The sequence below is a fragment of the Anoplophora glabripennis genome, unplaced genomic scaffold (assembly GCF_000390285.2).
Source record: "Anoplophora glabripennis isolate ALB-LARVAE unplaced genomic scaffold, Agla_2.0 scaffold1406, whole genome shotgun sequence".
In the NCBI taxonomy this organism is placed as follows: Eukaryota; Metazoa; Arthropoda; class Insecta; order Coleoptera; family Cerambycidae; genus Anoplophora; species Anoplophora glabripennis.
This window is the reverse complement of record NW_019426055.1, coordinates 31165-43495: the sequence shown is the minus strand read 5'-3', so window position 1 is coordinate 43495 and position 12331 is coordinate 31165. Positions and strand designations below refer to the sequence as shown.

The following is a 12331-nucleotide window of genomic DNA, read 5'->3' as shown; positions in this document are numbered from 1 at the left end:
ATCCTTAAAATAAAATGTTTTTATTACTAACTGACAAGTTTGAAAGATAAATTCATTACTACTACTGACTTTTCGATTATTTTCTAATAAACACTGTTAGAAACTTGTTTCGGTTAATACGGTTTATCTTGAAAACCATAAAGTTTTTTAAAATTTAAGAGTAAAAAAATTTATAAAATTAAATTCTTGTGTGAATTAATATTATTATTTTTCAATTCGGTCAATGAAAAAAAGTGCGTTTGGTACAATTTTAGGGGTGAGTCGTCCTCAATGAACACCTTGTAGTGCTTCAATTAACTTTAAATCATAGTCAAAGAAGACCTAAAGTAATAAACCTAAACCATGTACCAAATTTGGTTCCTCTGCGGTAAAGGGTAGCAGAGATATTACTTTTTTTCGAAATTTATGGCCCCATTTTGGGGGCTAATAACTTCTCAGGGGGGCAACTTTGTATAAAGGTAAGTTTGGTTAAATTACAATATTTTGGACACACCTACATGCACCAGCCCTGTGTCGGTTTTTATGTTGGACACCCTGTATATATATGCTGCAAATTTAAAGTTTTCTATCACCATATTAATATTTGTAATTTATCAATTTAAAAATTTATTACACCAGCTCTATTATTCCATAGTACATACAATTTTAAATAAGGAAAGTATCATTTCAGAGAAAAATATATTTACAAATATATAACTTAATCCTATAAAAAATTAGTTATTCCAAAAAATAAATCTGGAATCACAAATAGTTATCTAAGATAGTTAATATAAAAATATAAAGTAATATATAATATAAATGACATGTACTTAATATATTGATGATGTGGTGCACATATTTCTGTTTTCACAGTTTTTTTGCAACTTTGAAATGCCATACACAAAAAGTCATACGAAAGTAAGATATTGCACACAATACAATAACAAAATCTATTTTTTTCCTGTTTCATCAAATCAAATATGTATGTACTACACCATCAAATTACGATTTGTACTTCCTTCTATCCCTACTATGTATAAATGTGTTTTTTAAGGTCTGTTTTAAAACTGTCGCCGACTGTGACAATGATGATGAATTGAGCATGTGTGGTACCTCAGTATAAATAATACCTAATCTAATTATTAGCTATATTTTTTGGAACAAGGTAAATTATTGTTTCTGTTTGTTAGTAATTTACAATTGATATTACAATAGATGTTTCCGGCAATTGAGGAAAAAACATTATGTTACTGGGTGACTGAAACTTAAGATTATTAAAAAACAAAAGATGTCTCTTATTATCTAGTACCATCAGTGTTGCCAACAGTCCAATGACTGCTTCTGCTAAATTTATGATTCTAATTCACTAAAAGCTCAAAATAGATAATGGACCTAAAAGTATATTTTCCATTTAATAACAAAAATGAAATTATAAATAATTCCACTATAACCTCAAAAATATTTATTAGTCTACAAAGCTCACAACAGAAAATCATAGATTTTTCTATTAAATATGAGCCCAGGCTCATAATAGTTTAACCTTTAAAAAATTGTATTATGTATAACAACAATCCATTAACCACTAAATCAAATATTTATCTACTAATTCAGATTTGAATTTACTAAATTTTGCAGAAAATCCGTTGCACTGGCAACACTGAGTATCATCAAGGTTTTGCAAAATACCGTTTGACCTTAAACAATAATTCGACTTGTTGGAAAAATGTAATTAGACAAACTGAAGACAAACTAGATTAAGATATTGCTGGCAGACTTTTGTCACAGTGAAAAACAAACAGTTGAAATTATATAAAATATGCATGAAAGAAAAATATAATATATAAAAAGAAAATAAAGCTGGATCTCTTTTCGTTTCTTTTTAATTTTAAAACGGACCTCACTTTCATAACTAATTTATTAATAAAAAAATGTAGGCAATTATCACCACATCTCTTTAATCCAGAGGCTTACCTGAAACAAAGAATAACAAAAATAAATCTTTGTTAATTTTTAATAAACACTTGGCATTTCTTTCTTGTAACAAAAAAAAACAAGTTAACAATTAACAGGAGATCAAGTTATATAACGATGTGTAGACCTTGGCGGCCCACTTGGAGACATGTCAAAGTCGGACGCTTCAAGCCGAAACTTAAGCTGGCAACTCTGAACAGAATGCACCAACTAAAACTAGAATCTAAAATGATTTGGTTAAAAAGCATTTTGCGTAGATGTACTTTTAAGAGAACAATTTTGTAATTTTCCATATTTTCTTTCTTATGTCAAGAATACTGAACAGTTTGTACGTTTTTAAATAGTTTTGTTTATGATTGCATTTATCTTTTTAAAATCCTGTTATTGTGGCTGCCGATAAAACTTACTGTATCCTGTGTAGATGCTGACATGCTAGGTGTGTTCTTACTTTCTGAGAGCAAATTAATAGATTACTGCGGTTATCATAAAAAATTTGATTATAAATTTTTAACAGATAAGTAGAAAATAATAAATTAGATAACAATAAATGAAGCAGTAACTAAAAAACCTTTGGTTTCATAGATACTAGGGAAATATGCTATCGAGTGGTGGGACTGCTAACTATTGCCAAGGGAGACTAAAATTTCTTATATTTATGTCCACAATAACAGATTTAATGGTAAACTCAAAATAGCTACTAAAAATGAACAAACAATGAATGATTTTCTGAATCCTGAATCTCAAGTTAAATTTTCCATCGGACGTGTCTAATTATTTCTACACTAATTTCTTTCAAAACTGTTCAAAGGGATATTGTTAAAAATTTCTTAAAAAAATATGGCCCATAAAAAATTCCCAAACATTTGAAAAAGCTCATTTGTTTATCTTGAACAGAATGTAAATAAAAAGTAAAAAAAATAAGTTTAAATAAAACCGTACACAGCTCATAAAATTAAATAATCCAGCCTGAACTTACAACACCGACCAGCACATATAAAAAAACTAAAAATTATTGCTCAATTTAACTAATGGGTATCTTACGGTTATTAAAAGTCAAGTAAGTATATCTAATGAAGTGTGTTATAACAAAAACATATTTTTTCTGTAACGGGAAAAATGTTTGACATTTTATCTCTGTTGACAGGTAACAAACTGTCATTTTTTATGAGACTGCTTTTTTCCCGGATATATACAATATACATAAGTAAAGGAAGATATTTAAAATAATTTTTGTGACACTACTTTCGCTGCTTCTACTAACTCCGGTGGAGTCAGAGAAAACTTGGAATCAGACATTTTTTAACTTTATATTATTCAAAATAACTACTAAACAACCACTAAGTTTGCAATTTTTAAATCAAATCACAGAATTAAATTGACAGATATTTGATTACTTTAAAGGTTTCCTTAGCAACGCAGATGTAATTGTCGCTATAAGTATAACAGCCTACCAATTTAAAACTTTAGTGACTAATATATTGTAATAATGTTTTTTCAATATTAAATCTTTGTTTTTCCCGTCACAGAAAAAAATAGTGTATTATACACGGGAAAAAAGTAGATTTTACCTCTCGAGCTAGAATCTAGTACTTTTTTCCCTTGTATAATAAATATCTATTTGTGTTTTATCTTGATACTTTTTTGTAAACGCCAAAAATTACATGAAATCATAGCCTACTAGTCGTAAAACTGCATACTTTACTTTTTATCCAATTCAATTAGTAATGACGGGGTTTCACAAAATCCCAAATTTTCTCAAAAACCATAATTTTTTCCAAAAATTTGTAAGAGTAAAAAATTTTTTTAAGTTAAATTTCCTGTAATAGAGGTAAAACTATTTAATAACTGGCATACTAATAAAAATAATCGATATCATTTTAAGGGCACCCCACCAGCCCTTATTGGGCTTCCAACAAATTCATATTAATTAAATTAGAGATAACAATAAACGCAAATTGTCCAAATTTGGTTGCTCTAAAGGCATTGCTGAAATATTATTTTTCAAAATTTAACACTCGCCTCGGAGGCCAATATCTCTTCAATGGTACAGTCCAGACAAAAAAGTTACATAACAAATCAGCATATTTTAAGATCCTCTACACCCTGTATAATTATATATGTCATACTGCATAGCAAGAATGCTATAATATTACATAAGGTTGGTGTAAGTACTACTTACAAATATTGAAGTCAGTTCTACTCTAGCAGACAAAAAAAACCTTCAAGATGACTAGTGTGACTATCACTATCTTTTGTACAGTATACAAACATAAAGATTTCTTTAACTTTTTGTAGATAGAATATATGGTATATATAAACATCGGAAAATGTACCTTTCTGGTTTCGTTCAGTTTTGTGATTAGTACTCCATAATTTTTATTAAGGTTAGTTAGACAGTTAGTAAGACAGACAGATAGTGCTGTGCAACAAAGAAAGAGCGAGATCGTTGAGCATGTGTGTGCGTGTGTGCGCGTGGGTGCGTGCGTGGGTGCGTGTGTGCGTGTGTGCGTGTGTGCGTGTGTGCGTGTGTGCGTGTGTGCGTGTGTGCGTGTGTGCGTGGGTGCGTGTGTGCGTGTGTGCGTGTGTGCGTGTGTGTGTGTGTGCGTGTGTGCGTGTGTGCGTGTGTGCGTGTGTGCGTGTGTGCGTGTGTGCGTGTGTGCGTGTGTGCGTGTGTGCGTGTGTGCGTGTGTGCGTGTGTGCGTGTGTGCGTGTGTGCGTGTGTGCGTGTGTGCGTGTGTGCGTGTGTGCGTGTGTGCGTGTGTGCGTGTGTGCGTGTGTGCGTGTGTGCGTGTGTGCGTGTGTGCGTGTGTGCGTGTGTGCGTGTGTGCGTGTGTGCGTGTGTGCGTGTGTGCGTGTGTGCGTGTGTGCGTGTGTGCGTGTGTGCGTGTGTGCGTGTGTGCGTGTGTGCGTGTGTGCGTGTGTGCGTGTGTGCGTGTGTGCGTGTGTGCGTGTGTGCGTGTGTGCGTGTGTGCGTGTGTGCGTGTGTGCGTGTGTGCGTGTGTGCGTGTGTGCGTGTGTGCGTGTGTGCGTGTGTGCGTGTGTGCGTGTGTGCGTGTGTGCGTGTGTGCGTGTGTGCGTGTGTGCGTGTGTGCGTGTGTGCGTGTGTGCGTGTGTGCGTGTGTGCGTGTGTGCGTGTGTGCGNTGTGTGTGTGTGTGTGTGTGTGTTTGTGTGTGTGTTTGTGTGTGTGTGTGTTTGTGTGTGTGTGGATTAGAAAAGTCCAGTGTAATTCTACAATTCCTATCAGATAAGAATTCTTTAATATCACCAAACCTCTAAGCATCAACTTTCGCGCACATTTTCCTCAGTTTAGTCCCCATTCAAGTGAATTTATTCATTATTGATGTTTTAAAAAATGAATTACTCATACTAAATGGTCAATCATAATTTTTTTTGTATCGAAAAAAATAAAAAAAAATTATTCTATGCATACAAAAATTTGTGCATAAACGGTAAAAGTGTTTTATGAGAAATATAACGAATCCGTAACTCCCACATGTTAATTCTTTACACATTGAAAATTAATTTCTAAAAAATGAAATGGTCAATTGATTTAAAATTTAAATATGTTATTCAGAACTGCTTTAACCATTGAACTAAAAATTTGCGTACGTGTCTTAAGCCTAGATTTTATTTGAAGGAACTATTTTAATTCATGTATTACCTACTTTCTTAAAAGCATTCTGCGGGTGTGATTATGTTTGTAATGCCATATGTGATTTTTTGTATGTTCAACAGATGTATAAAGTTCAGGAAAGATAATGATAAACATGAAAAGCCAAAATATGCTTTTTTCCCTTATTCTGAACGTCTTGTCAGCTTGCAAACTGTCTTATATCCTGAAGAAAACTTGACAAAAAACTGTTATGAATTGACTAAATATTATTATATTATAAATTATTTGTTTTTAATGCGAAATTAGTATAATGATTATAAACTTTAAATACAAAAGAAAAAATCATAAACTTAAATTTAATATTAAAAAATAATACTTACTCATCAAATTGTTGATTCCATTTAAGCAATTTTTATATACTTCCCCTCCATTACTGCCATGTCTTATATACTCTCCGGCCATGAGGTCATGACTGTATTTAAGTACTTGCTGGGCATTATGTTTTCCAACAATGTTCAACTAAAATAGTTAATTCAATAAAAATTACACTTACTAGAAAAAATTTACTAATTTGATTACCGTAAGCTTATATTCTTTATTATCAACATCGCTACTAGCCACTGGTTTCTTTTCAGATTTTTCAACTTTTCTTTTTTTACCTCTTGGAAGGCGTGTATTATCACTGTGCTCTTTTTCTTCTTTTTCTTTATCCCTCTTAGGGCAAGAACATATCCTAACTCTTAAAGTTTGACGACCCAGGACATGGCCTCTAAAATTTTAAGTAAAATTATAAAATATTTTGTTTCTAAACAAACAACATATAAGTAATATAAAAACTAGAGATGTGCCGCCGACATGTCAGTTGGACATGTCCATCGGACATGTTATGAAAAGTGGACATGTCCCGAGGACACTTTTCAAGATGGAAAAGTTGTATGCGTATGCGCGGAATTATTTGTTGCATTCATAATTCCCGCAAAAAATGTTTGAAGTTGGTATTTCAACATTTAGGTTGAAATGTTCAAATTAAGTTTTTCTGCTATAATAACCATTCCTGAAAGACCCAAACTGGAGCCTAATGGCAAAATAATGAAAGTTTTTATGCATAACGTTAATCGATTTATAGCTATCACTTACGAAACATCTTCCAGTGTAAAAATAGCTTCAATTGGTCTTCTATTCATACCTGGTGTTGGACAGGAATTTTTACAGACAAATTGAAACATTTCTCTTACACTTTCTGTTCCACTCTGTGGTAGCGATAAAGGTATAGCAACACTTAAACGTTGGCTTTTTTCCTTGTCACCTAAATATATTGCAGAAGAATTAGAACATCTAATAATATGTTGTCGAACATTCTCTTTTACATCTGAAATAAAAACGAATTGTATGAATACTGAATATGGTTTTCAAGTTCATTACTTACTTCGATTGGACGTTTCCATTGGATGTTCATGATTAATACATCTATAAACAAAATCCTGGGAATGTTGTGGTAGGCTATAGACTGGTGTCACTCTGATAAATAATGAGTTCTGTGGTCTATTTTTTATCTTGAAATCGACTGGAAAAGGACTATTCATATCCATAAATATTTTATTTAAGGGTGGGGAATACTAAAACAAAAAGACTATATTTATATTCAAACAATGATCATGTTCCACATATTTTTTAATTTGCTTAAATTATAGTACTGGAAACACTGAAACTAAGCCTACAGTTTGTTATGGAGTGTTTAGTTGCAAGGAATGTTAAAAAAAAAACATTTAAAATTCAGGTTGTATGACATCAATCGGCTTGACTAATGTAATGTAACTAATGAAACAGAAGACATCACAAATTTCGAGCACAGCGTTCAGCTGACCTCTCTGCCAATTGCTATATTCTGAAGTTTCTAAAATATTTGCATTTTTTGTCATGTAAGTAAAGATTAGGAAAAGGAAAGATGGGAAGCGTTTCGATTACTTCTAAGGTGGTGCCATGTGTAACTTCAGATGTATTTACACATTTCTAATTCCTGCTAAAATGTAAAGGTACCGTAAAATGGGGTGACTTGAAAACAGGAGGTGTCTTGAAAAATACGTAGACGAGAGAGTAGACGAGATTTAGGTACCTGTACTGACATCTTCGGATCAAATAATGAACTGTAGAAGACGAAATATTACCATCAAGAAATTTCCTACAAAATATGATGACACTCGTAAAGACTGCAAGTGCTTTCAGGTTGGGGTTAAATTTGAATACAAGGACAATGTATATGATAATGATTTTTGGACAGCGGGAGTTGCGTTCAGAAGTTTCAAATTCAATTTTCAAGAAAAATAATCCGAGGATTTTCGAGTAAAGGACATCCGGAAGGAAACAAAAATATAGGAAAACATCCTTCAAGAATATCATCTCAAATAACAAATGACATAGCTCATCTCTTGTACCTAAATATATACAGCGTGATGAACCAAACACTTGAACTCGAGATATTTTCTAATAAAAATTTTGAATTTATTTGCTTAAATGAAGATTGGCTGACTGGTTTGGAATTGGATACTTTGATAGTTGGTTATAGAGTTGTGTCTGAATTTTGTAGATCGAAATTTCTTCATGGTGGGGTATGTATTCTGGCTAAAAGCAATGTTGTGTGCTCCCCGATCTCTTTTAATGATATGTACTTGTGTGAGGAATCCCTGTTTGAGATGGCGAGTATTGAATATAATAGTTGTATTATAATGACCAGATACAGGTCTCCCAAGGGTGACTTTAATGTATACTTTTCCAAGTATACATTAAACTGAATTTGCTATTAAATAGACTCAATCTTAATAAAATTATTATAGTGACAGGCGATTTCAATGTTAAATTTAATACAATGGAGAAAAACACAGTTCTTCTCATCAATACATTTCTATCATGAAAACTCCAAACCCCCATGTCCAGGGAAACCTTCAATTCCTATCACAATAAGTATTGTCTGGAATTATCTAAAGTCAAAAAAAGTGCCAATGACAACTATATAAATACATCTACTAATAAACAAGCAGCAATGTGGAACCTCATAAAAAATAAAAAGGACCGCAGTTCACCTGTAAGCGATTCATTAAACGCTAATGACTTTAATACTTATTTTTCCAATATTGCAGAGCGTCATTTGAGTGAGCTCCCACTTCCCAACAAGTTACCTTCCGAGTTTTTGACTGCACCGAAGTCACAAACGACTTTTAAATTCAGAGAGTTGAACTCTTAAGAATATTATAATTTTTCCACTATTTTAACCTAATTAAACAATGCATTAGCTCCAACGTATTTCCTACAGCTTTCAAGTTATCCAAGGTTATTCCTGTTTTTAAGAAAGGTGAGAAAGATGATGTATCTAACTACTGACCAATATCTCTTGTTCCCGTTCTGGCAAAGGTTTTCGAAACTGCCTTAAATATGCAAATTGCAGAGTATTTTGAAAACAATAATTTATTCCATTCTAGTCATTACAGTTTTAGGAACAAAAGGTCAACAACCTTAGCTATTAACCAGTTGACTACAATTATTTCAAACAATTTCGAATCAAACAATGTTGTCAGTGGAAATTTTTACGATTTGACTAAGGCATTTGACTGTGTGTCCCACAGAATTTTCTTAAATAAACTAAAATTTTACAATTTTGATGACAATAGCATGTCCCTTATTGAGTCGAACAGAACTCAGTATGTTTTTTTATAATTCTTGTTCTTCACACCTAACAAAAATAGTTCATGGAGTTCCCCAAAGCTCAGTATTCGGCCCTATTCTATTTCTTATCTATATCAATGATTTCCCAAATTGTGATATAACTACCGATTTTATTTTATTTGCCAGTGATACTACCGCTTTAAAGTCAAATAATAACTTAATTAAACTTACAGAGGATTCAGTGGATACGCTGCCTCTGATAAAGGACTGGTTTATTGCTAATAGAATGAACTTAAATGTTGACAAAACTCAATCTTTGCTTTTTACACTTCGCCATATCAATACTTGTAATAAATCAAATAGCATTAAATTTCTTAGAGTTCACCTTCACACTAAATTGAGTTGGGAAAAACATGTCAATGATTTATCCGCACGTTTATCTAAGAATATTTTCCTACTGCGTAATTTGGATTGTGTAGTATATAAGCCTGTACTCATATCAGCATATTATGGTACTTTTCATGCCACCATGACTTATGCAATTTTGAACTGGGGTCATTCGTCTCAGTGATAAAATTTTTGGTTTACAATGTAAATGTATTAGAATTATGGCTGGAATAAAATACAGAGATGATTGTCGCGAGCACTTCAAACTGCTAAATATTCTTACAATGCCGTCAGTTTACATATTTGAATGTCTCATTTATATAAAAAATAATCAGAATAAATTTGTTCGACAAGAAAATTTTCATTTTCATCATATAAGAGAGCGACACAATATTAGGCCTAAATTTCATAGATTAGCGAAATCCAGAGATGGCAAAAAATTATTTTTGCATTCAATTCTTTAATAGACTTCCATCAAGAATTTATTAATCGTCTTGGCTACTGTCAGGCAGCCAACGGTGCACAATTTGAACATTTAATTTAGTCGATTTTTACATAATCATTATCATTTTCAGTATTGTGAAAATTAAATTTTAAAATCTTCAAACATTATTTTCTTGAAATTTTTGTTATGTAACACCATAATTTTTCATGATGCGTATGTAGAATGACACGCTCTTTCAAATGGCATGGTCAAAATTGGGGGTTGCTATTTAAAAAAATTGTTGATGACGTCATATCTCGAACAACGATGACGTCACAAATATGGGTCGTATGTCAAAAAGTGCCTTTTTTAAAAACAAAATCGACGTGCCAGGGGATTTTTTCGAAAACTTCTCGATTTAAAAAATAATGAATTTATTCGTTACTTTTCGAAAGCACTGTATATGCGGAATCAAATTCTGTGAATTAATCTCGAATTATTTATTGATTTGTTTTTGTTTTTAATTAATGCTAAAAATTTGATCATTTAACATAGATTCTTATGGGAAATGCTATGATATATACCCCTACAATCAAATTACGGGAGAAAAAATGCAAATGGTAAGATGAAAAAATATAGACATTTAGCCGAATCATTAAATAATAGATGAGAGAAAGAAAAAATGTAGGTTACTTCACATTTCATAGAGAAATAAACAAACATGAAGGAGTAACGGCAACAGTGCAATAGTGTCTGAAGAATTTAAATAAACGGTTCGTAACACAAATTGGTCATTAAATTTGTGTTTACTTTACTTAAAAAATACAGTAACATATAACAAATTAAATATTTATAATTTGCATCACAGCACATATAACATTTTGATATATTATGTCATTTTAAATATAATTTTCCATTTTAAAGTTAATATTTCAATAAATTCAGTATATTTTTTAGAATACTTGACTGCATTATCACAGTATAATACTACATATTTATATCAAATTATATTATACTTTCCTAAATGCAATTGCTATAATTGCTTAAGTCTTATTAGTAACATTTGTATTCACAGAAATGCATCATAGTAGTATACTACTTATGCATGTAACTATAATAATAATATTCATATTTAAATTTTTCCTCACGAATTACTTCGTGATCACAGTTTGTAGATAATCTGAAATACGTAAACGTTTTTGCAAAAGGAGCAGTGCATGTTTTAAGTCACGTACTCTATGTCAATTAGTCGATGTCCTCGAATAGTATGCGGAGGTTCAGGCTCCGCCAAGGATGTATTTCTAACTTATGCGCCTTGGGCGAATATGATCAGCCACCCCAGTGGAACCCAGGAAAATACCTCCCTGGGTTCCGCAATCTTCCCTTCAGCTTTTTTCCTCTTTTTGCCATTTTCATTTCTATTGAGCCTGTTCTTCTTCCAACATTTTAGAGGTTAAAGCAATCAGCTATGCGAGCGATCACAGCAAAATGTATACTTATATTACATGCCAAGGATTGCCAACTTACAAATAATAAACTCAGCATATTTGTATGCTATTGCCAAGTTTCTGTTGCTACGCTTCATCCCCCCCCCCCCAAACCTCCGGTGAACCACCCACAAATCCCACAATCCCCAATTACTCCTACCGTTATTTAGTATTATAATAATATCATAATTAAAATACAACTGTTCCATGTATATTGTGACAATTGTCCAATAAGTAGGTATGCTTACACATATACATACATGTATGCCATTGATATTTTATTCTAGATATATATAACATCATTCCTCATTGGCTTCAAAAACTTCCCAAACACAATTATTATATGTATAGGTTTGTATCTGCTCTGAAATTTAATGGTATGTTTGTAACTATCCCAACATGAAAACTGCACAAAATTGTAGATATACAAACTTATAATAGTCAATGAAATAAAGCGCAAAAGAGCCGAAATCTCCGAAATTTTTCGATCAAGTCGTATCAAGATGGGGTTTTTTGCATTCGCTTTCTAAAATTATGTGGAAAAAATGTATCAACTTTGTATTATGTTTTTCGGCTAAATTGCAATTGCATTTGCAGCACAAAATGCATCCAGAAAAATGAATTTTTTAGTCACTTAGAAAAAATTCATAACTCGGTTAATAATGCCTGGAATGGACTCAAATCAGGGTCATGGGGGTTTTCAAAGTCGCTGATCCCGAATATGACCTTCAAATTGGCCCATCGCCGACCTGGAGCTTAAGATTGATGATGAACATCATCTCCGAGGCTTCTCCTGAATTTCACTCTTAAAT

The 12331-nt window shown here is 32.4% G+C and overlaps 1 protein-coding gene across 1 annotated transcript in view; it reads right to left on the bottom strand.

The window, feature by feature from the left end:
- Positions 1–539: 539 nt before the first annotated feature.
- LOC108914996 (cellular tumor antigen p53) overlaps positions 540–12331 on the bottom strand; it is a 30333-nt gene continuing 18541 nt past the window's right edge. The window contains exons 5-9 of the mRNA XM_018720937.2: positions 6991–7180; positions 6702–6933; positions 6144–6333; positions 5945–6083; positions 540–1950 (exon numbers count right to left, since the gene is read on the bottom strand). Of these exons, the coding sequence (XP_018576453.1) occupies positions 1934–1950; positions 5945–6083; positions 6144–6333; positions 6702–6933; positions 6991–7180 (768 nt within the window). The 3' untranslated portion in view covers positions 540–1933. The remainder of the gene's footprint in view (positions 1951–5944; positions 6084–6143; positions 6334–6701; positions 6934–6990; positions 7181–12331) is intronic.